We start from the raw sequence: 27,039 nt of genomic DNA, 5'->3' as shown, positions 1-27,039 counted from the left end.
TAGTGAGGGTTATATCAATGTTACATTCAGGGGTGTGGGGTATATCAGTGTTACAGTGAGGGGTATATCAGTGTTCCAGTGCAGGGTATATCAGTGTTACAGTGCGGGGTATATCAATGTTACATTCAAGGGTGTGGGCTATATCAGTGTTACAGTGCGGGGTATATCAGTGTTACAGTGCGGGGTGTATCAGTGTTACAGTGCGGGGTATATCAGTGTTACAGTGCGGGGTATATCAGTGTTATAGTGAGGGTTATATCAGTGTTACAGTGAGGGGTGTGGGCTATATCAATGTTACAGTGAGGGGTGTGGGGTATATCACTGTTACAGTGCGGGGTATATCAGTGTTACAGTGCGGGGTATATCAGTGTTACAGTGCGGGGTACATCAGTGTTACAGTGCGGGGTACATCAGTGTTACAGTGCGGGGTACATCAGTGTTACAGTGCGGGGTACATCAGTGTTACAGTGCGGGGTACATCAGTGTTACAGTGCGGGGTACATCAGTGTTACAGTGCGGGGTACATCAGTGTTACAGTGCGGGGTATATCAGTGTTACAGTGCGGGGTGTGGGCTATATCAATGTTACAGTGAGGGGTGTGGGGTATATCACTGTTACAGTGAGGGGTATATCAGTGTTACAGTGCGGGGTATATCAGTGTTACAGTGCGGGGTATTTCAGTGTTACAGTGCGGGGTATATCAGTGTTACAGTGCGGGGTATATCAGTGTTACAGTGAGGGGTATATCAATGTTACATTCAGAGGTGTGGGGTATATCAGTGTTACAGTGCGGGGTATATCAGTGTTACAGTGCGGGTATATCAGTATTACAGTGAGGGGTATATCTGTGTTACAGTGCGGGGTGTATCAGTGTTACAGTGCGGGGTGTATCAGTGTTACAGTGCGGGGTGTATCAGTGTTACAGTGCGGGGTGTATCAGTGTTACAGTGCGGGGTGTATCAGTGTTACAGTGCGGGGTGTATCAGTGTTACAGTGCGGGGTGTATCAGTGTTACAGTGCGGGGTGTATCAGTGTTACAGTGCGGGGTGTATCAGTGTTACAGTGCGGGGTGTATCAGTGTTACAGTGCGGGGTGTATCAGTGTTACAGTGCGGGGTGTATCAGTGTTACAGTGCGGGGTGTATCAGTGTTACAGTGCGGGGTGTATCAGTGTTACAGTGCGGGGTGTATCAGTGTTACAGTGCGGGGTGTATCAGTGTTACAGTGCGGGGTGTATCAGTGTTACAGTGCGGGGTATATCAGTGTTACAGTGAGGGGTGTGGGCTATATCAATGTTACAGTGAGGGGTGTGGGGTATATCAGTGTTACAGTGAGAGGTATATCAGTGTTACAGGTAGGGGTATATCAGTGTTACAGTGCGGGGTATATCAGTGTTACAGTGCGTGGTATATCAGTGTTACAGTGAGGGGTATATCAATGTTACATTCAGGGGTGTGGGGTATATCAGTGTTACAGTGCGGGGTATATCAGTGTTACAGTGCGGGGTGTATCAGTGTTACAGTGCGGGGTGTATCAGTGTTACAGTGCGGGGTGTATCAGTGTTACAGTGCGGGGTGTATCAGTGTTACAGTGCGGGGTGTATCAGTGTTACAGTGCGGGGTGTATCAGTGTTACAGTGCGGGGTGTATCAGTGTTACAGTGCGGGGTGTATCAGTGTTACAGTGCGGGGTGTATCAGTGTTACAGTGCGGGGTGTATCAGTGTTACAGTGCGGGTGTATCAGTGTTACAGTGCGGGGTGTATCAGTGTTACAGTGCGGGGTGTATCAGTGTTACAGTGCGGGGTGTATCAGTGTTACAGTGCGGGGTGTATCAGTGTTACAGTGCGGGGTGTATCAGTGTTACAGTGCGGGGTGTATCAGTGTTACAGTGCGGGGTGTATCAGTGTTACAGTGCGGGGTGTATCAGTGTTACAGTGCGGGGTGTATCAGTGTTACAGTGCGGGGTGTATCAGTGTTACAGTGCGGGGTGTATCAGTGTTACAGTGCGGGGTGTATCAGTGTTACAGTGCGGGGTGTATCAGTGTTACAGTGCGGGGTGTATCAGTGTTACAGTGCGGGGTGTATCAGTGTTACAGTGCGGGGTGTATCAGTGTTACAGTGCGGGGTGTATCAGTGTTACAGTGCGGGGTGTATCAGTGTTACAGTGCGGGGTGTATCAGTGTTACAGTGCGGGGTGTATCAGTGTTACAGTGCGGGGTGTATCAGTGTTACAGTGAGGGGTACATCAATGTTACATTCTGGGGTGTGGGGTGTATCAGTGTTACAGTGCGGGGTGTATCAGTGTTACAGTGCGGGTTATATCAGTGTTACAGTGCGGGGTATATCAGTGTTACAGTGCGGGGTATATCAGTTTTACAGTGAGGGGTATATCAGTGTTACAGTGAGGGGTACATCAATGTTACATTCTGGGGTGTGGGGTGTATCAGTGTTACAGTGCGGGGTGTATCAGTGTTACAGTGCGGGGTGTATCAGTGTTACAGTGCGGGGTATATCAGTGTTACAGTGCGGGGTATATCAGTGTTACAGTGCGGGGTATATCAGTGTTACAGTGCGGGGTATATCAGTGTTACAGTGCGGGGTATATCAGTGTTACAGTGCGGGGTATATCAGTTTTACAGTGAGGGGTATATCAGTGTTATAGTGAGGGTTATATCAATGTTACATTCAGGGGTGTGGGGTATATCAGTGTTACAGTGCGGGGTATATCAGTGTTACAGTGAGGGGTATATCAGTGTTACATTCAGGGGTATATCAGTGTTACAGTGCGGGGTGTATCAGTGTTATAGTGAGGGTTATATCAATGTTACATTCAAGGGTGTGGGCTATATCAGTGTTACAGTGCGGGGTATATCAGTGTTACAGTGAGGGGTATATCAGTGTTACAGTGCGGGGTATATCAATGTTACATTCAGGGGTGTGGGCTATATCAGTGTTACAGTGCGGGGTATATCAATGTTATAATGAGGGGTGTGGGCTATATCAGTGTTACAGTGAGGGGTATATCAATGTTACATTCAGGGGTGTGGGCTATATCAGTGTTACAGTGCGGGGTATATCAATGTTACATTCAGGGGTGTGGGCTATATCAATGTTACAGTGCGGGGTATAGCAATGTTATAATGAGGGGTGTGGGCTATATCAGTGTCACAGTGAGAGATGTGGGCTACATCACTGTGGCCTATATCATCACATTGTCCCAGACTGTGAAAACATCCAAAGGTAAATTATGAACAGTAGATTTGGCTAGTTTTACTGTTTCAAATAGTAACATCTCTGTGTCTTGCTGTTTCTCTGTGTGTGTCTTTGTACCTGTCTTTGTCGATGTGTTTCCGTCTCCAACTCTCTGTTACTCTCTGTCTTTAGTCGCTCTATGTCACTTCAATCACACTCCACAGTCCTGGGTTTCTGCCATTTGAAATGTGTCAAATAGAGTTGTGAGTATTTTGTGTGTATTTTATAGATTATTGTGCATTCGAGTGTCTCTCTTTCCATCTGAGTATGTGGGCGTGTGTCTGAGTGTGTGTATTAAGTCTGAGTGTGTGTGTGTGTGTCTGAGTGTGTGTGTGTCTGAGTGTGTGTGTGTCTGAGTGTGTGTGTGTCTGAGTGTGTGTGTGACTGAGTGTGTGTGTGACTGAGTGTGTGTGTGACTGAGTGTGGGTGACTGAGTGTGGGTGACTGAGTGTGGGTGACTGAGTGTGGGTGACTGAGTGTGGGTGACTGAGTGTGGGTGACTGAGTGTGGGTGACTGAGTGTGGGTGACTGAGTGTGGGTGACTGAGTGTGGGTGACTGAGTGTGGGTGTCTGAGTGTGGGTGTCTGAGTGTGGGTGTCTGAGTGTGGGTGTCTGAGTGTCTGAGTGTGGGTGTGTGTGTGTCTGAGTGTGGGTGTGTGTGTGTCTGAGTGTGGGTGTGTGTGTGTCTGAGTGTGGGTGTGTGTGTGTCTGAGTGTGGGTGTGTGTGTGTCTGTGTGTGTGTCTGTGTGTGTGTCTGAGTGTGTGTGTCTGAGTGTGTGTGTCTGAGTGTGTGTGTCTGAGTGTGTGTGTCTGAGTGTGTGTGTCTGAGTGTGTGTGTGTGTGTCTGAATGTGTGTGTGTGTCCGAGTGTGTGTGTGTGTCCGAATGTGTGTGTGTGTCCGAGTGTGTGTGTGTGTCCGAGTGTGTGTGTGTGTCCGAGTGTCTGAGTGTGTGTGTGTGTGTGTCTGAGTGTGGGTGTGTGTGTGTCTGAGTGTGGGTGTGTGTGTGTCTGAGTGTGTGGGTGTGTGTCTGAGTGTGGGTGTGTGTGTGTCTGAGTGTGTGTGTGTGTGTGTGTGTCTGAGTGTGGGTGTGTGTGTGTCTGAGTGTGTGTGTATCTGAGTGTGGGTGTGTGTGTGTCTGAGTGTGGGTGTGTGTGTCTGAGTGTGGGTGTGTGTGTCTGAGTGTGGGTGTGTGTCTGAGTGTGTGGGTGTGTGTCTGAGTGGGTGTGTGGGTGTGTCTGAGTGTGGGTGTGTGTGTGTCTGAGTGTGGGTGTGTGTGGGTGTGTGTGTGTCTGAGTGTCTGAATATGTGTGTGTGTCTGAATGTGTGTGTGTCTGAGTGTGGGTGTGGGTGTGTCTGAGTGTGTGTGTGTGTGTCTGAGTGTGGGTGTGTGTGTGTCTGAGTGTGGGTGTGTGTGGGTGTGTGTGTGTCTGAGTGTCTGAATATGTGTGTGTGTCTGAATATGTGTGTGTGTCTGAATGTGTGTGTGTGTCCGAGTGTGTGTGTGTCTGAGTGTGTGTGTGTGTGTGTGTCTGAGTGTGGGTGTGTGTGTGTCTGAGTGTGGGTGTGTGTGTGTCTGAGTGTGTGTGTGTCTGATAGTGTGTGTGTCTGATAGTGTGTGTGTGTGTGTGTGTGTCTGAGTGTGGGTGTGTGTGTGTCTGAGTGTGTGTGTCTGAGTGTCTGAGTGTGTGTGTCTGAGTGTGTGTGTCTGAGTGTGGGTGTGTGTGTGTCTGAGTGTGTGTGTGTCTGAGTGTGTGTGTGTCTGAGTGTGTGTGTGTCTGATAGTGTGTGTGTCTGATAGTGTGTGTGTGTCTGAGTGTGGGTGTGTGTGTGTCTGAGTGTGGGTGTGTGTGTGTCTGAGTGTGGGTGTGTGTGTGTCTGAGTGTGTGGGTGTGTGTGTGTCTGAGTGTGGGTGTGTGTGTGTCTGAGTGTGGGTGTGTGTGTGTCTGAGTGTGGGTGTGTGTGTGTCTGAGTGTGTGTCTGAGTGTGGGTCTGAGTGTGTGTGTCTGAGTGTGTGTGTCTGAGTGTGTGTGTCTGAGTGTGTGTGTCTGAGTGTGTGTGTCTGAGTGTGGGTGTCTGAGTGTGGGTGTCTGAGTGTGGGTGTCTGAGTGTGGGTGTCTGAGTGTGGGTGTCTGAGTGTGGGTGTCTGAGTGTGGGTGTCTGAGTGTGGGTGTCTGAGTGTGGGTGTCTGAGTGTGGGTGTCTGAGTGTGGGTGTCTGAGTGTGGGTGTCTGAGTGTGGGTGTCTGAGTGTGGGTGTCTGAGTGTGGGTGTCTGAGTGTGGGTGTCTGAGTGTGGGTGTCTGAGTGTGGGTGTCTGAGTGTGGGTGTCTGAGTGTGGGTGTCTGAGTGTGGGTGTCTGAGTGTGGGTGTCTGAGTGTGGGTGTCTGAGTGTGGGTGTCTGAGTGTGGGTGTCTGAGTGTGGGTGTCTGAGTGTGGGTGTCTGAGTGTGGGTGTCTGAGTGTGGGTGTCTGAGTGTGGGTGTCTGAGTGTGGGTGTCTGAGTGTGGGTGTCTGAGTGTGGGTGTCTGAGTGTGGGTGTCTGAGTGTGGGTGTCTGAGTGTGGGTGTCTGAGTGTGGGTGTCTGAGTGTGGGTGTCTGAGTGTGTGTGTCTGAGTGTGGGTGTGTGTGTGTCTGAGTGTGGGTGTGTGTGTGTCTGAGTGTGGGTGTGTGTGTGGGTGTGTGTGTGTCTGAGTGTGGGTGTGTGTGTGTCTGAGTGTGGGTGTGTGTGTGTCTGAGTGTGGGTGTGTGTGTGTCTGAGTGTGGGTGTGTGTGTGTCTGAGTGTGGGTGTGTGTGTGTCTGAGTGTGGGTGTGTGTGTGTCTGAGTGTGGGTGTGTGTGTGTCTGAGTGTGGGTGTGTGTGTGTCTGAGTGTGGGTGTGTGTGTGTCTGAGTGTGGGTGTGTGTGTGTCTGAGTGTGGGTGTGTGTGTGTCTGAGTGTGGGTGTGTGTGTGTCTGAGTGTGGGTGTGTGTGTGTGTCTGAGTGTGGGTGTGTGTGTGTCCGAGTGTGGGTGTGTGTGTGTCCGAGTGTGGGTGTGTGTGTGTCCGAGTGTGTGTGTGTGTGTCCGAGTGTGTGTGTGTGTGTCCGAGTGTGTGTGTGTGTGTCCGAGTGTGTGTGTGTGTGTCCGAGTGTGTGTGTGTGTCCGAGTGTGTGTGTGTGTCCGAGTGTGTGTGTCTGTGTGTTTGGGTGTGGGTGTGTGGGTGTGGGGCCTGTGTGTGGGTGTGGGGCCTGTGTGTGGGGGGGGGGTGTCTGAGTATGCGTGTCTATGTCTGAATGTGTGTCTGTGTGTTTGGGTGTGGGGTGTGTGTGGGTGTGTCTGTGTGTGTCTGAATGCGTGTGTGTATGTGTGAGGGTGTGGGTGTGGGGTGTTTTTGGGTGTGTGTTTGTGTCTGAGTATGTGTGTGTGTGTCTGTGTGTGGGGGTGTGGGGGTGGGTGTGTGTGTGTGGGTGTGGGGTGTCTGTGGGTGTGTGTGGGAGGGGGTGTATGTGTGTCTCTATCGCTCTATGTCGCTCCCTCTCTTTGTCTTTCTGGTACAAAACTGCTTCAATTGTGAGTCACTTGGTACAACGACACTTGTCGCCCATCAGGGGAAATAGCCGCTCTGCTTTAATGTAAGTATTCTGTACTTTTAAATATAATAACGCTCCTCACTCTCGTCTCCTCGCTCAACAGCAGCTGATTGAATCATGTGGAACAATGATGGTCTCTTTCTGAAAAGCATTTCATTCCAATTGCACACAAATGTTAGGATTTGGATGTTGTGTGGAATAATTTGGAGATTATTTGTTTGTTTTTATATCATTTCTATGGGGAATCCAATGGAAATTGAATTCTAAGTTCAGAATCTGTGTTTAGTTCTCTTGTTGATGATTGACGATTAATTCATTTCCTCCACAGTTGCTGGCAATTCGACTAACATGGGTAAGCATTCCATTCTGTTTCTCCAAATTGGTGGGGGCTGGGGTGAGAGGGATCTTTTCTAAGTCATGAACTGTGGGCGAGACTAGAACCGGGGGTAGGTGGTGGAGGGGGGAGGTTGGGGGGGGGGGGGGGGCACAGTTTAAGAATAAGCTGCGGGATTCTCCGTCGGCAGGATCCAGCGCACCCACACCCGCCCGTTTCCCCACAGCGTGGGGGTGCCCACAGTGGGAAACACCATTGGTCGGCTGCGGGAACGGAGAACCCCGCTGCCTGGCGGGGGCGCGCCGGAAAACGGAGCTGGCGGGACGGAGAATCCCGCCCAAGAAGTCTACTGTTTAGGGTGGCGACGAGGAGAAATATCCTGTGGAACTCTCGTCCTGAGAAAGCAATGGAGGCGGGGTTACTGAATTAATTCAAGACCGAGTTAGACAAGGGTTTTGAGAGACAAGAGACTCACGGGATATGGGGGCCAAAGAGGAAAGTGAAGTTGGCACCCCAACCAGATGAGCCATCATCTTTGAAGTGGCAGATGGAATACAATGTGGAAAAGTGTGAGGTTATGCACTTTGCACTTTGGAAAGAGGAATGGAGGTATAGACTATTTTCTAAATGGGGAAACGCTCAGGAAATCAGAAGCACAAAGGGACCTGGGAGTCCTTGTTCACGATTCTCTTAAGCTTAATGTGCAGGTTCAGTCGGCAGTTAGGAAGGCAAATGCGATGTTAGCATCCATGTCGAGAGGGCTAGAATACAAGAGCAGGGATGTACTTCTGAGGCTGTATAAGGCTCTGGTCAGACCCCATTTGGAGTATTGTGAGCAGTTTTGGGCCCTGTATCTAAGGAAGGATGTGCTGGCCTTGGAACGGGTCCAGAGGAGGTTCACAAGAATGATCCCTGGAATGAAGAGCTTGTCGTATGAGGAACAGTTGAGGACTCTGGGCCTGTGCTCAGGAGTTTAGAAGGATGAGGGGGGGATCTTATTGAAACCTACAGGATACTGAGAGGCCTAGACAGAGTGGACATGGATAGGATGTCCCCACTCGTAGGAAAAACTAGAACCAGAGGACACAATCTCAGACTACAGGGACGATCCTTTAAAACAGAGATGAGGAGGAATTTCTTCAGCCAGAGGGTGGTGAATCTGTGGAACTCTTTGCCGCAGAAGACTGTGGCGGCCAAATCACTGAGTGTCTTTAAGACAGAGATAGACAGGTTCTTGATTAATAAGGGGATCAGGGGTTATGGGGAGAAGGCACGAGAATGGGGATGAGAAAATATCAGCCATGTTTGAATGGCGGAGCAGGCTCGATGGGCCGAGTGGCCTAATTCTGCTCCTATGTCTTATGGTCTTATTGAATGGCAGAGGAGGTGTGAAGCGCTGATGGTCTACTCCTCAAGTCCTATGTTTCTATGCTCTAAATGATAAAAGCTCGAAGCAGTGGAGGTTCAAAGAGACGTGAGGTTCCAGGTGCTTAATCAGGTACAGTTACCGAAGGTAATCAAAAAAGGCTGATGAATTGCTGGTGTTTCTATCTGGAGGACTAGAATACAAGGGGACAGAGGTCATACTTCAGCTAAACAAAGCCTCGGTCACACCACACCCAGCCATCAACAAGTCAAGGCAGAGAGTGGTCCAGGAGGTCATTCTGTCCAACTGTCTGCCTCTGTTCCACCGCTACACCCACACCTGGGTACCCTGCAGAGGGAGCACACAGTGTCTGGTAGTAGACCTGAGGCCTCCCATGACGCATGGGCACCAGCGGGTATCTTCCTTGCCGCCAATCGTATTCTAATTTGTTAGGTTTCCTTTGGGTGTTTTCTTCTTGCACTTTCTGAGTAGTGCGCCTCTGAGAATGGGCCACTTCTTACCTCTGAAGTAAGAGTTGGACCACACGCAGTGCTATCTCTGACAGCTGTCAGAGGTATGTTCTTTACTCAGAGAGTAGTAAGGGCGTGGAATGCCCTGCCTGCAACAGTAGTGGACTCGCCAACACTAAGGGCATTCAAATGGTCATTGGATAGACATATGGACGATAAGGGAATAGTGTAGATGGGCTTTAGAGTAGTTTTTCAGGTCGGCGCAACATCGAGGGCCGAAGGGCCTGTACTGCGCTGTAATGTTCTATGTTCTACTTTGACATTAGTTTTGGAGGGAGTTATTTGTTGTGACTGTTTGCTGTAATACATGAACTGACATTTTTGCATTCTTTTCCCCCCACTTACACCTCAAGAGAAAGATGAGTTTTATTATGGTGAGTTGCTCATTTATTTGTTCCCCGGTCTTCCATTTAATCACAATCTTTAGTTTATCTTTTTTTTTACACTCAGTTCTTGGTTTTCGGCACCTGGCTGAGCCTCTCAAGCTCAGCTGGATTCCAGTAACTTCCCCTCAACAGTTCTGTGGGTTATCTGGTTTCTGTTCCCCTCACTGTGCAGAAGGCGGCCATTCGGCCCATCGAGTCTCCCCCGACCCACTTAAGCCCTCACCCCCACCCTATCCCCGCAATCCAATAATCCTTCCTAACCGTTTTGGACACAAAGGGCAATTTATCATGGCCAATCCACCTAACCTGCACGTCTTTGGACTGTGGGAGGAAACCGGAGCACCCGGAGGAAACCCACGCAGACACGGGGAAAACGTGCAGAGTCCGCACAGACAGTGACCCAGCAGGGAATCGAACCTGGGACCCTGGAGCTGTGAAGCCACAGTGCTAGCCACTTGTGCTGCCCATCTTAAATAACGGAACAACATTAACAATTTTCCAACCCAAATACACAATTCCCGAAAGTGGAATTTGTTTTAAAAGAACTTTAGCTGTACTGGATGAGTGGTTTCTCTGTCCATCTCTGGAATAGAAAATACCAGAGGTGTGCACTCAACAGCGATGGAATTCCTGGCTGACTTTCCTCTTGGGCCAAGACCCCAGGTGTACAATGTCATGCCGCTGCGAAGGTTAGCTAACTCGGGGAGTAAACACCTCGCCACCTCATCCTGTGAGGCTCAGTATCACACAGGGCAGTCAAGCCCCCCAGATAATCGTGGGCTGGGAGTGGGGGGCCTGGGGAGATGATTTATTATTTTTGTACAGTCTCGATGCACTAACACATTGGAGTTACGATTTGGAACATTGCCTGAGAGGCCGATGGAAGCAGATTCAACAGGAACTTGCAAAAAGGGATTGGACCAAAGGGCATTTTTAAAATCCAGCTTTACCTGATTGTTATGGCGCTGAACAATTTGTCCTGGTTTATTTTAGATTACGAGACTCTGCGAATTGGAGGTCTGGTCTTCGCTGTTGTACTGTTTACCCTCGGAATCCTGCTCATCTTGAGTAAGTAGTTTAATAAGGACCCGGGGGGGTCACTGAGTAAAAATAAAGAACTTTGGTTTATTTACAGTTACGTTATATCAAACTCCCGGTAGATCCCGACCGGGTCTCTCCCAGCTCTGTGCCTTACTGGCCGACCTTTGATGCGTAGCTGAATGGAGTTCTCCGCCCCTCAGCGGGGAGCTCGTACACCCCGAGAACCACGGGGAGGTTGATCATTCCCACCCCGTAAATCCAATCCGGGATATGACAAGTAGGATCTGATGGTGCACAGTAACCCTGATGTAAATCTGTGGTGTATAATCCTTCACTTTGTTGCCACAATGTCTCAATCCTGTCCTTTCTTACAGGTCGGAAATGTCGTTGCAGCTTCAATCAGAAGGCCAGGTAATGGCACAGAGCGGATGGGGAGGGTATTAGCTAAGAAACAGGGTACAGGCTGAGCGTGGGCACCTCGGTGTGGAGTCTTATGGATTTAGATTTGGATTTGTTTACTGTCACTTGTATCTAGGTACAGTGAAAAGTATTGTTCTGCGTGCAGCTCAAACAGATCATTCTGTACATGAAAAGAAAATACATAATAGGGCAAACATAAAATACACAGTGTAAATGAATAGACACAGGCATCGGGTGAAGCATACAGGAGTGTAGTACGACTCAGTAGAGAAGATGTGTGAAGAGATCAGATCAGTCCATTAGAGGGTCGTTTTGGAGTCTGGTAACAGCGGGAAAGAAGCTGTTTTTGAGTCTGTTTGTGCGTGTACTCAGACCTTTATATCTCCTGCCCGATGGGAGAAGTTGAAAGCCTGAGTAAGCCAGGTGGGAGGGGTCTTTGATTATGTTGCCCGCTTTCCCCAGGCAGTGGGAGGTGTAGATGGACTCAATGGATGGGAGGCGGGATCGTGTGATGGACTGGGCGGTGTTCACGACTCTCCGAAGTTTCTTGCAGTCTTGGGCCGAGCAGTTGCCATACCAGGCTGTGATGCAGTCAGATAGGATGCTTTCTATGGTGTATCTGTAAGAGTATGGCCAAAATGCTGTCCTCACAGCCAACTATCTAATCACTGTTTTATTTTTACTAATTGCTGATGAATATGATCAACGTTCCTCTGATGGGGGATTGCAAATAAAGAGGACCATTACCGTAAAACTGTAGCCAGGCCATTCAGAGTGATGTTAGCAGGCAATATGTTTCACAATGTGCAGCAGAAATCTGCAACTTTCTCCCTCAAAATGCTGTGTACGATGTGCCAATTGGATGCTGAGATCCAAATGACGTGAAGAGTAGCAAAGGGGGAATAAGCTACACTTCTCCCGGAGACATAATGATGTTTGATGTGGGATTAATAGGTCAAATGCATTAATTCAAAGAATTTGATTTATTTCTGTATTAAGTCCTGTGTGTAATGTAGGCTCTTATCACTCAGGACCTCTAATTGGGCAGTGGTTTTTGGACAGTGTAGAGGGAGCTTTATTCTGTATCTAACCCCGTGCTGTACCTGTCCTGAGAGTGTCCGATGGGGACAGTGTAGAGGGAGCTTTACTCTGTATCTAACCCCGTGCTGTACCTGTCCTGGGAGTGTGATGGGGACAGTGTGGAGGGAGCTTTACCCTGTGTCTAACTCCGTTCTGTATCTGCCCTGGGAGTGTTTGATGGGGACAGTGTAGAGGGAGCTTTACTCTGTATCTAACCCTGTGCTGTACCTGTCCTGGGAGTGTTTGATGGGGACAGTGCAGAGGGAGCTTTACTCTGTATCTAACCCCGTGCTGTATCTGTCCTGGGAGTGTTGGATGGGGACAGGTTAGAGGGAGCTTTACTCTGTATCTAACCCCGTGCTGTACCTGCCCTGGGAGTGTTTGATGGGGACAGTGTAGAGGGAGCTTTACTCTGTATCTAACCCCGTGCTGTCCCTGCCCTGGGAGTGTTTGATGGGGACAGTGTAGAGGGAGCTTTACTCTGTATCTAACCCCGTGCTGTACCTGTCCTGGGAGTGTTTGATGGGGACAGTGTAGAGGGAGCTTTACTCTGTATCTAACCCCGTGCTGTACCTGTCCTGGGAGTGTTTGATGGGGACAGTGTAGAGGGAGCTTTACTCTATCTAAGCCCATGCTGTACCTGCCCTGGGAGTGTTTGATGGGGACAGTGTAGAGGGAGCTTTACTCTATCTAACCCCGTGCTCCACATGGCCTGGGAGTGTTTGATGGAGACATTGTAGAGGGAGCTTTACTCTATCTAACCCCGTGCTGTACCTGTCCTGGGAGTGTTGGATGGGGACAGTGTAGAGGGAGCTTTACTCTATCTAACCCCGTGCTCCACATGGCCTGGGAGTGCTGAGACTGATAACTTTCATAAATGCAACAAAAGTAAATTAAATTTCATAAAACAAATGAAATGCAGAGTGATGTTCGGGTGATCTGAAAGCCTTTTACATTTCTTTTTCTGTCAGATCTCCTGGTGATGAGGAGGCCCAGGCGGAAACTCTGATCACCAACAAAGGTGAGGGAAAGATCTAGGTTGAGCTGAGAGACACAAACCCTGGAATCACTCATAAAAAACAGTGAGGGGACTGCCTGGATGAACCGTGAGCTGTCGGATTATCTTCCTCACCCAGAGTGTTTTGTATGCATATTTCAGTCTTAAAGATGAACAATGATAGAGAGGAATTGACCGTCTGGTGGAAGCATTCTGCCTGACGTAATTCTGACAGATTGTGCAACATTATAGCCACACTCTCCAGCCAAAAAAACCCATGTGACGTCCAGAGCAAAGTATGGGCGGATCGATCTCTGGAATCTCTCTCAGTCGCTCTTGGTCTAAATTATACAAGAATATCTCATCAGAGCTACTTTACCTTAGAAGGCGCCAACCTCATGCCGGAGGAGATGTCCACCCCAATCAGAAACAAGTCCAACTTTCATTTGAAGGGAAAGTGGAGTCCACTGCACCCGCCTGTTACAGAATACCTGCATTCTCTGGCAAATAACTTGTTCACATGCACACTCTGCACCCACCCTGGACTCTCCTCAGCAGGGTCCTCAGCAGGGTCCAGAATACCCAATGTTCAGACCATCCCCACTGCCTGCAGTGTCACCTGGAGCGGGCATCCAGAAACCAACGCCTCACTGCTCTTATGTTGAATGAACCACTCTGAGTGCGAACTGCTCAGCATCCGCAGTTAGACTGGTTGCTCTGCGTTGGTCCACACTCCACAGAAACACAGCTCTGAGCATCAGTCTGCTTGAGTTTCACACGGCTACACGGAGGGAAGGTTTTAATGTTTGAGAAAAGTCAACTCTTCACCACGTGAACAATTCCTGAGGTCTGCCCATGCTGAAAAAAAAAGTTTAACAAAATGGCATTGCTCTGATTGGAGATTTGAGACAGGGGGCGGGATTTATCCACCAACCCGACGTGTGTTTTTCAGCAACCGAGGTGAATCCAGCTTTACCGACCCCCACCGTTGTCAACGGTGATTTCCTGGTGACTGCACCCCTCGTTGCCGGGAAACACGTGCGCCGGCGGGAGACCGGAATATTCCGCCCGCGTGAACAATCGGTAGATCGCGCCCATAGCGTCTGCCATTGTGCAGCAACAACTTGCATTTATATAACACCTTTATTAGAGTAAAACATCTATAAGGAGCTATTTTGACAGGTGGGGAGTGTGGACTGGGTGAATGGGCGGGGAGGGGATGCGGTTGAAGACTTCATGAACGTCTCTTCCAACGCTTAACTACGTTGACATGATGCCAAGTTAAACTTTGTACTTTCTCTCTCTTTTGTCACAGCAATTGAAGCTGCAGCCAAGGTGGAGAACTGATAGGACCAATCACGTAAGACTTCTACTCTTCTGATCCAACTGTCCGCCTGTCTGTTGTCCCCTTGCCCAGTCTGGCACCAGCTGTACCTGAGCTGGCAGATTTCCCTTTCACAAAACCATGCTGACTCTTCCCGATTACCTTGAGATTTTCTAAGTGCCCAGCTATAACCTTTTTTTTAAAAATGGGCAATTTAGCGTGACCAATCCACCTACCCTGCCCATCTTTGGGTTGTGGGGGCGAAACCCACGCAAACACGGGGAGAATGTGCAAACTCCACACGGAGCTATTACCTCCTTAATAATAATAATCTTTATTATTTTCACAAGTAAGCTTACATTAACACTGTAATGAAATTAATGTGAAAATCCCCTTGTCTCCACACTCCAGCGCCTGTTCGGGTACACGGAGGGAAAATTCAGAATGTCCAATTCACCTAACAGCACGTTTTCGGGACTTGTGGGTGGAAACCGGAGCACCCGGAGGAAACCCACGCAGACACGGGGAGAACGTGCAGACTCCGCACAGACGGTTACCCAAGCCGGGAGTCGAACTACCGTGCCGCCTATTCTAACACCTTCCCCATGGCATGCGTCAAGCTAACTGGCCCCTTGAATCGCTACTTTACAGTCTGATACAATCTTTCCAGAATCTAGCGAATTTTAGAAAATTAACACAAACGTATCTACTGTCTCAGTAGCAACCTCTTTTAAGACCTTGGCAGAAGTCCATCAGGAATTCGAGACTTGTTGTCAGTGCATAGCTCCATCAGCTTGCTCAAAAGCATTTCCCCAGTGATTAGAATTTCACCAGATTCCTACCTCCTTTCCAGTCTCCGATTTACAGCTATTACTGGAATTTTTTTTATTCAACACTAAAGACAGACACTAAATATTTGTTCATTTCATTCGCCATTGTCTAGGGCGACACGGTGGTGCAGTGGTTAGCACTGCTGCCTCACGGCGCAGGACCCGGGTTCGATCCCAACCCCGGGTCACTATCCGTGTGGAGTTTGCACATTCTTCCCGTGTCTGCGTGGGTCTCACCCCCACAACCAAAAAGATGTGCCGGGTAGGTGGATTGGCCACGCTAAATTGCCCCTGAATTGGAAAAAAATAATTGGATACTCTAAATTTATATTTGAAAAAATTAATTCGCCATTTCCTTCCACTAACTTCTACTAACTCCCCATAGTCACTCTCTAGAGAACCAATACTCACTACTTATTCTCTTCCTTTTTAAATACCTGTAGAAACTCTTTAAATTTTATATTTCTTGCCAGCTTTCACTCGTACTTTAATTTCTTCTTCCTGATTAACCTTTTAGTCATTCTCTGCCGTTCTTTATTTTCTGACCAGTCATCTCACCTGCAAATTATCTTTGCGCATAAATATGTTTATTTCCTTAAGTTTGTTAACTACTTCTTCAGTTAATCACGGATGGTGGGTCCTCCCCTGAGAATGTTTTTTTAGAGCAGGAATATACCTATTCTGAGTATTCTGAAATATCCCTGTACATGTCTGTCACTGCTTCTCTATTGATCTATTCACCAGTCTAGCATCCCAGTCCACTTCAGCTAGCTCAGATTTCATGCCCACATAGTTGCCCTTACTTACGTTTTAAATACTAGTCTTCGATCCACTCTTCCCCCTTTCAAACTGGATGTTTCAAACTTCAGTCATATTATGGTCACTCCTAAGGGTTAGTTGATTGATTATATTAATTGCTTATATTACATTACACAATACAAAGTCTATTATAACCTACTCCCTGGTTGGTTGAACTCCTCATCCAGGCTACTGCTGCCAATGTGATTTTTCCAGTTGAAATATAGATGAAAAAGTCACCCATGATTATTAACATCCTTTGCCAAAAGCTGCCAATATTTCTTCGTGTATACTTTGACCTACATTGCAATTACTGTTAGGGGCCTGTAGGGGTCACGCCAACTGATGACTTCTTTCCCTGTTTATCCCTCATCTACACGCAAACCAATTCTATATCCTGATCTCCTGAACCAAGATCATCTCTAACTACTGCATCAATGACATCCTTGATTAACAGTGCTACCCCACCACCTTTGCCTAGTTTCCTATTCTTCTTGAATATCCTATAACCCTCAATGTTCAGGATGCAACCCTTGTTATCTTGCAGCCTTGTCTCTGTAATGGCTATCAGATCATATTTATTTACCTCTACATGTGACATCAATTCATTTACTTTGTTATGAATGCTAACCACATTCAGATATAAACCCTTTGGGCATGATCTACCGAATGGGAACAAAGTCCCATAACGGGCATGTTTAGCCAGGTGTTTCCCGATGCTCGGAGCGCCAGGAAACCCCACGCTATTGAACAAAACTCTGTTTCCATTTGGGTAGATTCGGGGCCTCAGCGGGGAACTCCCCAACGAGGCCGCATTAGTTAGACCCATTACTGGCTCTGCTCACTGGAGTTCCTCAGTGCACAAGGAGATCGGGAGACCATTTTTAAATGATGTCCCAATCTCTCGACCCCCCCTCCGCCCCTACACCGACACAACCCACTGAACCCTCCCCACCCACCTATAAGGGGATCTTCAGACCTCCCCCCCCCCCCCCCCCGCACCCTCCTAATGCCTAATGCACCCTGGCAGTGCCTCTGACAGCTGACAGCGCCACCTTGTTTAGTTTAAAGCCCTCTTTACATTCCTAGTTATGCACCTTGCTACAACACTGGTCCCAGCACAGTTCAGGTGTAAACTGTCCTAATGGTACAGTCCCATTTTCCCCATTACTTTTGCCAGTGACACATGAACTGGAACCTACTTCTGCCACACCAGTCTTTGAGCCACACATTCATTTCCCTAATCTGATTTGTCCTATGCCAGTTTGCACGTGGCTCAGGTAATAATCCAGAGGTTATTACGAGGTTTTGCTTCTTAATTTGGGTGCCTAGCTCTGTGCTGAACCTCCTTCTTCATCCTGCCTATGGTGTTGGTACCTACATGGATCATGAAAACTGGATCCTCCCCCTCCCACTGCAAGTTCCTCTCCATCCTGGGGCTGAAGAGAATTCACCAATCCAGCTCCTAAACGTTTAATCATTGCAAGTGCCACCCCTCTGTGTTTTGCCTTGACAGGAAGATGTCAACGAGAATCCTGAGGCTGTTGAAATCTCTGACAGATTTTTGAAGACCCCTGATATCACACCCGACGACGCTCGCTGTACGGAGACCCGAAACTTCGTCCAGTTTGTCTCCCGGTTCTTGAATTAAAATATATGAATATTGATAGCAGTGAATGATGTACGAATCTTGTGACGTGCCATCAGCGTGTCGCACTCCACCTTGTGTTGATCATCACAAAGTTGTGTAGTATTGTCGGGTAGAAAGTGATGTTTGTGTTCGTTTGATATTTTGCAGTCTTGTTAGACCGTACCTCTGTAACAGTAGCTGGATGTGTCCGTGTACATGTGGGAGTGTGTGTGTGTGTGTGGGGGAAACACATAGTAGCTGAAGATGAGTAGAACTCTTAGACTCAGCCCTTCACAAGCTGGTGTTTCTACAGTGATGTCTCTGTGTTCAATTGAGTGTATTTAATAATGATATATAACACTATGAATTGGTTGCCGTGCTTGCTCAATATAAAGTCACTTCCACTCAAAGAGCTGGTGTGAATAAGCACTATTGTAAAAATAAAAATCAATAAACGAGACTGTTAGTGATACCCACAACAATAAAGGTAGAAGATGCTAAACTGTGATGAATTGGCAGCTGTTTGTCTTGTATGGACCTGGTTTAAATCACAAATATCAACATGGACCAATTTAAAAGGTCCAATTTCACATAGAAACATTCATCCAATAATTCAGATGGGAATCTAAACCAATACTAATCCTCTAAAGCAGTCTTCTTCAAACTTTTTTTCCGGGGACCCATTCTTACCAACCGGCCAACCTTCGGTACCCAGCCCGGCCGATCTTTGCGACCCACGCCGGCCGACCTGCGCGACCCACCATTTTCTCTTACCTTGTTTGTTGCTGACAAAAATGGAGGAAAAGGCTTTGGGTCCCTTTGGCCCCAATGGTCCCTTTTGCTCCCCGAACTTGAAAAACAAAGGCTGCGACCATATACAAAAAATGCGGACGCACTGCGCACGCATGCCCGATCATCGGTGTGCATACGCATAGTTTTTCCAATTGCGCACCGATGATCGGGCACGCATGCGCAGTGCGACCAAATTTTTTTAATCTGCTCCTGGCCATTTTGAAGGCCGCTTGCAGCCGGCATTATTAACAGCCGGCTGCTGCGGCTGTTGCGCGCAGATTTGCGTGATCGGGAGCGCCGCGACGGACAGCTCAGCAACCCTCCCGACACCCGCCCGTGACCCAGCCGCGGGTCGCGCCCCCGAGTTTGACAATGCCTGCTCTAAAGCATGTAGTCCAAGCAATGCTTGTAGTCACTAGTTGATCAGTCACTTCCCTACTGTTCTCTGTACTGTCCACTGAACATTTAGAAATGTTAGACCAACTAATGAATACACTGCAGCCCTGATCAGCTTTTGAAAGAAAAAGTGAACAGATCTATTTTTTTAAATTCATAAAAAGGTTAGCTAGGGTCTCGCCTCCCTCAGCAGCTTCCTTACCCCAATTGGACTGGAGAATTCAGATATGCTCTCTATCATTTCCCCATTGACTGTCTTCTCTCTTCCCAATGCTTTTTTGCTACCCTGGAACCTCACTTCAATTCCACTTAATAACTTAGTTGCCATTCTGTGTTATTTCTCTATGTTATACAAGCCTACATTGGTTCTGGGAAAATGCAATGTTGAGTAGTGGACCTGTAAAGGGTTTCATGGTACAGATTGACACTCTCACATGGCTTCCTAGCCGTTTGAGTAAATCCCGAGGGCTTGATCATTGTACCAATTCATGTTTGAGTTCTTTGTGCCTTGGGGTTCTTGCCAAAACTTTGGGGCCAACACCGGGAATTTCCTTGTTGAGCTTCTATCTGTTTCACTCCCGTAACTTTGACCAAAACCCCCTTTTGGTTCCCGTTAAAATTCCAACCAAGTTACGCCGAAGCAGCAGGAGGAATTCCGAGGAAATTCCCATTGTCTCCACAACAGACACATTGGATTAGTCAGGCAGGAAGGAAGAAAACATTGCATGTGTACATCCGGATGGACAAGGATTTAGTGTGTTTCTTTCTTAGGTTTGTCAAGAAATCAAGATAAAACTCCAGGGCATCCTTGATCTTACCACGGCAAGCACCCAGAAAAGAAGGAAAAAGCTTGGTTGCATGGAACACACCAGCATTAGTGCACATGGGTAAATGCACACAGTGGAATTTTATACTGGCCGTAGGGACAGCTCAGTTTGGATGAGCTTGGTGTTTATTAGATGCAGCTGAGTGGACAACACATCTAGGTGCTTCTAGTGTTGAACCAATGTAAGAGGAAATAATTGGATTTCTACGACATTCTAAAAGCTTCATTAACAATATAGCACTCACCTTTGCTTTCCTATTGACACATTCTGCTATTTTACCTTTATGCCACTATTAACACCTTCTATAGTCCTTAACACTGCCATTGACACATCTTGTACCCTAAACATCTTTGTGGAATCTCTCCTAACTCATGACTAACACTGACCTTCTATTTGCTCTGCCTCCTCTTAAACAGTATAAATCCATCACATTTCTCTGCCCCCACCTTTAGCTTTGAAGAAGTCACACAGACTCGACGCGTTGGGCGGGATTCTACACTCCCACGCCGAAGTGGCCGCGCCGTCGTGAATGCCGTCGAGGTTCACGACGGCGCAGAACGGCCCTGGTCCTGACCGATTCAGGCCCTGACAATGGGCCAGTATCGGGGCCGCGTCATCCACCCACGCCAGGCCTTGTCGCCCGTGTAAAAGCGGCGCAGCATAGATGTCGAGGCCGGCGCTGCATAACGGACGTCATCCGCGCATGCGTGGTTGCCGTCCTGTCCAAATCCGCCCCGCAAGAAGATGGAGGACGGATCTTGCGGGGCCGCGGAAGGAAGGAGGTCCTCCTTCAGAGAGGACGGCCCGACGATCGGTGGGCACCGATCGCGGGCCACCCCACATTCCAGGTGAAGCCCGGTGCAGGATCCCCCCTCGCCCCCCCACAGGCTGCCCCCCCCGCGTTCACGCACCGCCCACGACTGCAGCGACCAGGTGTGGACGGCGCCGGGGGGAACCCGCCGTTTTGGCCTGACCGCTCGGCCCATCCGGGCCTCAGGATCGCGGGGGTGCCGGAGAATCGCCATTTTGGGTGTCTCCGGCGATTCTCCGGCCTGCGGCCCGCAAAGCTTGACCGGGCCGTTCCCGCCGCTTGGGAGGGCGTCGGACCGGCGTCCCCGGAAATTTTGGTGGCCCAGGCGATTCTCCCAACCGGCGTGGGAGTGGAGAATCGCGCCCGTTAACTCTGATTCAGTCTCCACAGATGGTGCCAGACCTGCTGGGTTTTCCCAGCACTTTTTGTCTTTTATTTCAGATTTTCAGCATGTGCAACATTTTGCTTTTATTTTAGCTTCATTAACAACCTGGATACAGATGTTGAAGGCACATCTGGTAATGGTAAATGTGCACATTATTCCAAAGCAGTGACATCGGGGGTGAAGAGGAAACTGGATCTGAGGGGGACGTCGGGGTTAGCTGTCTGAGTTCACATACTGTCGTGGAACAGTGTGTGTGAGTGTAAAAGGTGAAACATATAAATGGTGACAAAGTTAAGTGAATGGTGTCAAAACAACACAAAGTGACATTTAGAGATTTGGGGTGGGATTCTCCGACCCCCACTGGGTCGGAGAATCGCCGGGAGGCGGCATGAATCCCGCCCCCGCCGGCTGCCTAACTCTCCGGCGCCGGGGATTTGGCGGGGGCGGGAATCGTGCCGCGCCGGTCGGCGGCCGCTGATAGCGCCCACCCCCCCGGCAATTCTCGGGCCCGCGATGGACCGAGTGGCCGCCCGTTTTCACCCAGTCCTGCCGGCGTACGCTACACCTGGTATTTGCCGGTGGGACCTTGCTGCGCGGGCGGCCTCCGGGGTCCTCGGAGGGGCGCGGGGGTATCTGGCCCCGGGAGGTGCCCCCACCGATCCGCGGACGGGCCTGTGCCGTGGGGGCACTCTATTCGGCCGCTGTGGTCCTCCGCCATGGCCGACGCAGAGATGAACCCCCCCTCCACATGCGCTGTGATGACGCCAGCACACGCTGGCGCTCCCGCGCATGCGCCAACTCGCGCCGGCCCCCTTCGGCGCCGGTTGGCATGGCGCCAAGCTCCTTCCCCACCGGCCGGCGCGGTACAAACCACTCCGGGGCGGGCCTAGCCCCTGAAGGTGCGCAGGATTCCGCACCTTTGGGGCGGCCTGATGTCAACGTGGTTCACGCCACTCCTTCCCGCCGGAGTTGCCCGCCGTGCCGACTCCCGCAGAATCCCGCCTTGGGGTTTTTTTAGGTGCTTAACTTGTCCAGTAAATTGAACCGATAGAACACTATTCTCGCTGAGGACATTTTATCCCACTTTATATTCTGGTCATAACTTGTTCCAAGTGATCAGTCAGCTAAACTCAAATTCTCAATCATTTATAGAACTGACTTGTCACAGGCTCATTGCTAACTGACCTCAATAACGACACAGAGCAGGTTATTCAGCAGCAGAGAGTGATGAAGGCCTACGTTCCGCTGAGGGAACTCAACTGTGAAACATTGACCTGTCTGTTTGCCCCCACACTGGCCCTGCTCTTCATTTCCACCACCTTCAGTTTGTAAGATTTCTAGTCATTACTTTCCTTCCCGTTGCTTGCCCCCCAGCTTCTAAACAATGTTGACTCTCTGGGGCGCTGCCTCTGTCGTAGGCCCAGAGGAATTTCAGAGGAAATTCCGCGTTTCCGTTGTTTCTCTGCAGAAGAAAGCCTCCCTGTGTCGGGGTTAAGATCAGGTGAAGCCAGTGCACTGAGTTTGGGGAGGGCTGGGTATAGCTGACATGGACAGGATCGTGCTCTGTAACTAAAAGTAGAGCCTTCATCTCCTGGTGGAAGCAGGTTTTTTTAAAAAGTTCTTTCTCACATTGCTGACATTTATTGCTCATCCCTCGCTGGCCTCAGGATGTGATGGGGTTAGGCCACCTCACCGGACCACGATTCGTTTAGAAAACTGACAATTTGATAGCTTCATGGTCACTTTTCCTGATGCCGGCTTTTTATGTCCAGGTTTTTTTAAATCGAGTGCATTGACTCCCTGAAAGAGCAACCTAACCTAGGCCCACACCCCCACCCTATCCCTGTAAGCCCACATAGCCTGCAGATCTTTGGACACAAAGGGGCAATTTATCATGGCCAATCCACCTAACCTGCACATCTTTGGACTGTGGGAGGAAACCAGAGCACCCGGAGGAAACCCACGCAGGCGCGGGGAGAGTGTGCAGACTCCGCACAGACAGTCACCCGAGGCAGGCCTGGCGCTGCGAGGCAGCATTGCTAACCACTGTGCCATCGAGCCACCTCTCTTTCTCCCCACTCTTCAACCAAAGCCTTGTGAACAGAGAGAGAGCGACACCGTGGCTGTGAAACAATCTCATTGTACAGTATCTCTGGCAAGAGTCCAATTCTGACCTGAAACATGGGCGCGTTTCTCCGCTCCCGCGCCGGTTGGGAGAATCGCCTTCCGCGCCAATTTTCCCCGCGACGCCGGTCCGACGCCCACCTGCGATTCGCCCAAGCGGCGACAATGGCCCCGTCGAGTTCTGCGCGGCGCAGGCCGGAAGATCGCCTGGGACACCCAAAATGAAAATTCTCCGCTACACCCGCTATTCTCCGGCCCGAATGGGCCGAGCGGCCTGCCCAAACCGACAGCTTCCCGCCGGCGCCTTCGACACCTGGTCACTGCCGGCGGGAACAGCGCGGGAACGCTGGGGGGGGGCGGCCTGTGAGGGGGGTTCTTTCACCGGGGTAGGACTCAAAAGGGGTCTGGCCCGCGATCGGTGCCCACCAATCGGCGGGCCGGCCTCTCTGAAGGAGGACCTCCTTTCCTCCGCGCCCCGCAAGATCCATCCGACATCTTCTTGCGGGGCGGCCTCGGGGAGGACGGCAACCGCGCATGCGCGGGTGACGGCAGTTACGCAGCGGATGACGCGGCGCCGCCTTTATGCGGCGCCAATGCCCGGCGCGCGCTGATGACGCTGCTTTCGCGACACGCCCCCCGAGTTTCTCGCGGCCCCGATCCTAGCCCATTTTCGGGCCCTGAATCGGTCGCGATCGGGGCCATTTCGCGCCGCCGTGAACCTCGACGCCGTTCACGACGGCGTGGGCACTTAGTCGCGGGAGCGGAGAATCGCGCCCATGAACTCTGTTTCTCTCCCCACAGAGGTTGCCTGGCCTGTGTTTCTCTGTCCTTATTTCTCATTGTGATTGGCCACTTATCACACCTCACACCCCGCCTCCCCCTCCAATTTTCCACATTGTTTTGACAGACCCCTTGAACTCTTCTTGTGGCCGCAGGGTGCAGCCAGCTCGCCTCCCCCAACTTGAGAAGCCCAGATCTAAAATAGGAGAGTCAAAATAAGAGCAAGGGTCAACGAGAGCCATTCATTACATCAAATTTAGGCACTGAAACAGACCACTCGGCCCATCTGTTCCATGATATGTCTCACACGAGCCTCCTCCCAGACTCCCTCATCATCCCGCCCCATCAACATGTCCTTCCATCCGTTTCTCCCTCCTGTGTGTTTGCAGCTTTGATGAGTAGTGAACGTAACTGAGGCTTTAATAAACTAAACAGAAAGCCTCCTGGCCTCTGATCCCGAACTGGGGTAGAGGCGGAGACCAGCCACCTTTACACCGAGCCCGAGGGGAGGCGGAGCCATTGGGCAGTGGTTTACCACATTACATGTAATACAGTAGCCGTTTACCACAATACACATATTATCTCGCACAGTGGTTTACCACAAGCAATCACTGCCCGTGATAGTGAGTTCCACACTCTAACCACTCACTGTGGTGATAATGGAGCACAAATGGAAGCTTCTGGGAGGTAAAATCAGGAGATAGCTTGACCAGTGGCCAATTCGCGATTGATCCTTTTGTGCGTCTGGGCCAGGGGTTAAGGTGAGCAGTAAGTGACAGACAGCCAATCTCCAGGTTCTGAGACAGGTCAGTGTCAGGCACGGTGATCACCTCTGGGGGGGGAGGGGGAGGGGGGAGGCAATGTCCTGGGATGAGGAGAAAATAATCAAACTCAGTTCCCACCTGTGAACCCCCCCTTCCTCACTGGAAAATGATGTGTGCCCAGAGCGGGGGGGGGGGGGGAGCAGTAAAACGGGGGAATACTAGTCTGAACTGTTTTCCCCGTTCTGGGTGTAAAGTGAGGACAGATTGAATTCAGCAATGAGGCCCTCCATAGCCGAATAGCCTGACATGACGACATTCAGGACGGACTGCCTTGATTCCCAGAGGAGACTGACACCAGTGGGATTGATTTTTTTAAAAACGTATTGTATTACAAACATGTATCAAAACAGGTTACAACACACAAACACCCCGGGAAACATACTTCCCAGCAACCAACTATACAGTCTGTACAAATCTTTTCCCCTTTTCACTCCCTCCTCCCCCCACAAAGAACAGCCCCTCAAACACGGTCACAAACATCTCCCACCTTTTCTCAAACACCCCTGTAGAGTCCCTTAACTCATATTTTATCTTCTCCGACTGCAGGAAGTGGTGCAGGTCACCCAGCCAAGCCGCTACCCCCAGTGGTGATGTCGACCACCACGCCAGTGAAATTCGCCGCCGTGCAATCAGAGAGGCGAAGGCCAAGGCATCGGCCTCTCTCCTCTACATGAGCTCCGGCTTCTCTGAAACCCCAAATATCGCCACCAAAGGGTCCGGGTGCACCTCTTCCTCCACTATCCTGGCTAAGACCGTCAACACACCTGCCTAGATTCTTCCCACTTTTTCGCAACCCCAAAACATGTGCGCCTGATTTGCTGGCCCCCGCCCACACCTCTCACACTCACCTGCTACCACCTGAAAGTATCCACTCATATGTACCCTGTGCACCACCTTGAACTGTATCAGTCGCATCCTTGCACGGGAGGAGGTCCCGATTACCCTACGCAGTGCCTCACTCCATACTACCCAATTGATCTCCCCTCCCAATTCCGCTTCCCATTTCTCCTTGATCTTCACCACCCAATCGCCTACCTGCACCCGCCCCCCCCCCCTCCCCCAGCCACTTGTATGTACCAGTGGGATTGATAAACACGGTGTGGTCTCTGCACTTTGAGAAGCCGCAGTGGAGAAATCAGAAACAATTAAAATGTGCAGCGTGAGGAGCCAACAAGGTATTTGTGAAGCGAGGTCAGCTCTCTCTCTCTCTCTCCCTCCCTGCTGCTCCAGGCTGGAGGCTAATGTTTTGACAGCTACAAGTTCTGAACTCACAGTGGAAGAGGAACGTGGGCAGATTATTCATGTGATTGGAGTCCCAGACACATTTCTCAAGCAGCTGCCGTGTGACTGGGACGAAGGTTACCCAGCCTATTAATGTTTAATTTATTCTTGTCTGACATAGTTTTACACCCAGCCAGGGTTTCAACCAGAGCGTCCATTTCCACACAGGCTCACCGACTCTCTCTGTTGCTCGTACATCTTTCCAGCACCATGACACATGGTGAGTACAGGGTAAATGTAAAAGGAAGTTAGGATTTAGTTTAATAAGCTGGCAGGGCTATGATGTGGGATGGTTGGGTGTGGCCAGGGCAGGTGCGAGAGTAAATCTAGCAGCTAACCAGATTGCAAACCCACGGCGTGCCCAGTGACTGAAGGGGGAAAATGGGCCAATTGGGTTGAAGAGACTGTTCCTGTTCTGTAGGGTGTAGGCTCTTTGTAATTCAATACATCTTGTAACAAATCAGAATCTGTGCGGTCTCTTCAACTAGTTTGATCACGCAACAGGACAGAGAACTTTTCAGATATTTTCTGTCTAATTGGTAACTGTATGTTATCATGTGTGTCTATCTCTCCCAGGTGTACCACTCGAGGTGTGTAGTTACAGGTGTGTGGCTACAGGTGTGTAGTTACAGGTGTGTGGCTACAGGTGTGTAGGGCCGGTGTGTGGCTACAGGTGTGTAGGGCTGGTGTGTGGCTACAGGTGTGTAGGGCTGGTGTGTGGCTACAGGGGTGTAGTTACAGGTGTGTGGCTACAGGTGTGTAGTTACAGGTGTGTGGCTACAGGTGTGTAGGGCTGGTGTGTGGCTACAGGTGTGTAGGGCCAGTGTGTGGCTACAGGTGTGTAGGGCCAGTGTGTGGCTGCAGGTGTGTAGGACAGGTGTGTCACTCTAGGTGTGTATTCCCAGTGTCACTCTAAGTGTGTCACTCTAGGTGTGTCACTCTAGGTGTGTCACTCCAGGTGTGTAGGACAGATGTATAGGGCAGGCTGGGTGGATCAAGTTGTACTTTTCCTGTTCCGACATTTACATAAGTCTTGTTTGAGACGCAATTCTTCACTAGAATGTTTCACTCTTTTTCCAGCCCAAACATTCAGCTGTACACCAATGCGCACATTTTAATATTTCCTCTCTCCAACAGTCTGCTTCCATTTCTTATTATCTCTGTCACCCTCTCCCTCATCTCTCTAACCATCTATCATTCACTCACCAGCTATCTGTCACATGCCACATTGTCCAATGCTACATCTTTACCTTTCCTTCCTTATAACA

The 27,039-nt window shown here is 49.8% G+C and overlaps 1 protein-coding gene across 1 annotated transcript in view; it reads left to right on the top strand.

The window, feature by feature from the left end:
- Positions 1-27,039, top strand: part of LOC140398729 (uncharacterized) — an 86,161-nt gene that overhangs the window by 38,349 nt on the left and 20,773 nt on the right. The window contains exons 3-8 of the mRNA XM_072487745.1: positions 7,144-7,167; positions 9,399-9,419; positions 10,425-10,499; positions 10,847-10,883; positions 12,944-12,993; positions 25,842-25,991. Coding sequence (XP_072343846.1) covers positions 7,144-7,167; positions 9,399-9,419; positions 10,425-10,499; positions 10,847-10,883; positions 12,944-12,993; positions 25,842-25,991 — 357 coding nt within the window. The remainder of the gene's footprint in view (positions 1-7,143; positions 7,168-9,398; positions 9,420-10,424; positions 10,500-10,846; positions 10,884-12,943; positions 12,994-25,841; positions 25,992-27,039) is intronic.

This window comes from Scyliorhinus torazame, chromosome 21 (assembly GCF_047496885.1).
Source record: "Scyliorhinus torazame isolate Kashiwa2021f chromosome 21, sScyTor2.1, whole genome shotgun sequence".
In the NCBI taxonomy this organism is placed as follows: Eukaryota; Metazoa; Chordata; class Chondrichthyes; order Carcharhiniformes; family Scyliorhinidae; genus Scyliorhinus; species Scyliorhinus torazame.
The sequence above is the reverse complement of the archived record's forward strand: the minus strand, read 5'-3'. Positions and strand labels throughout refer to the sequence as shown.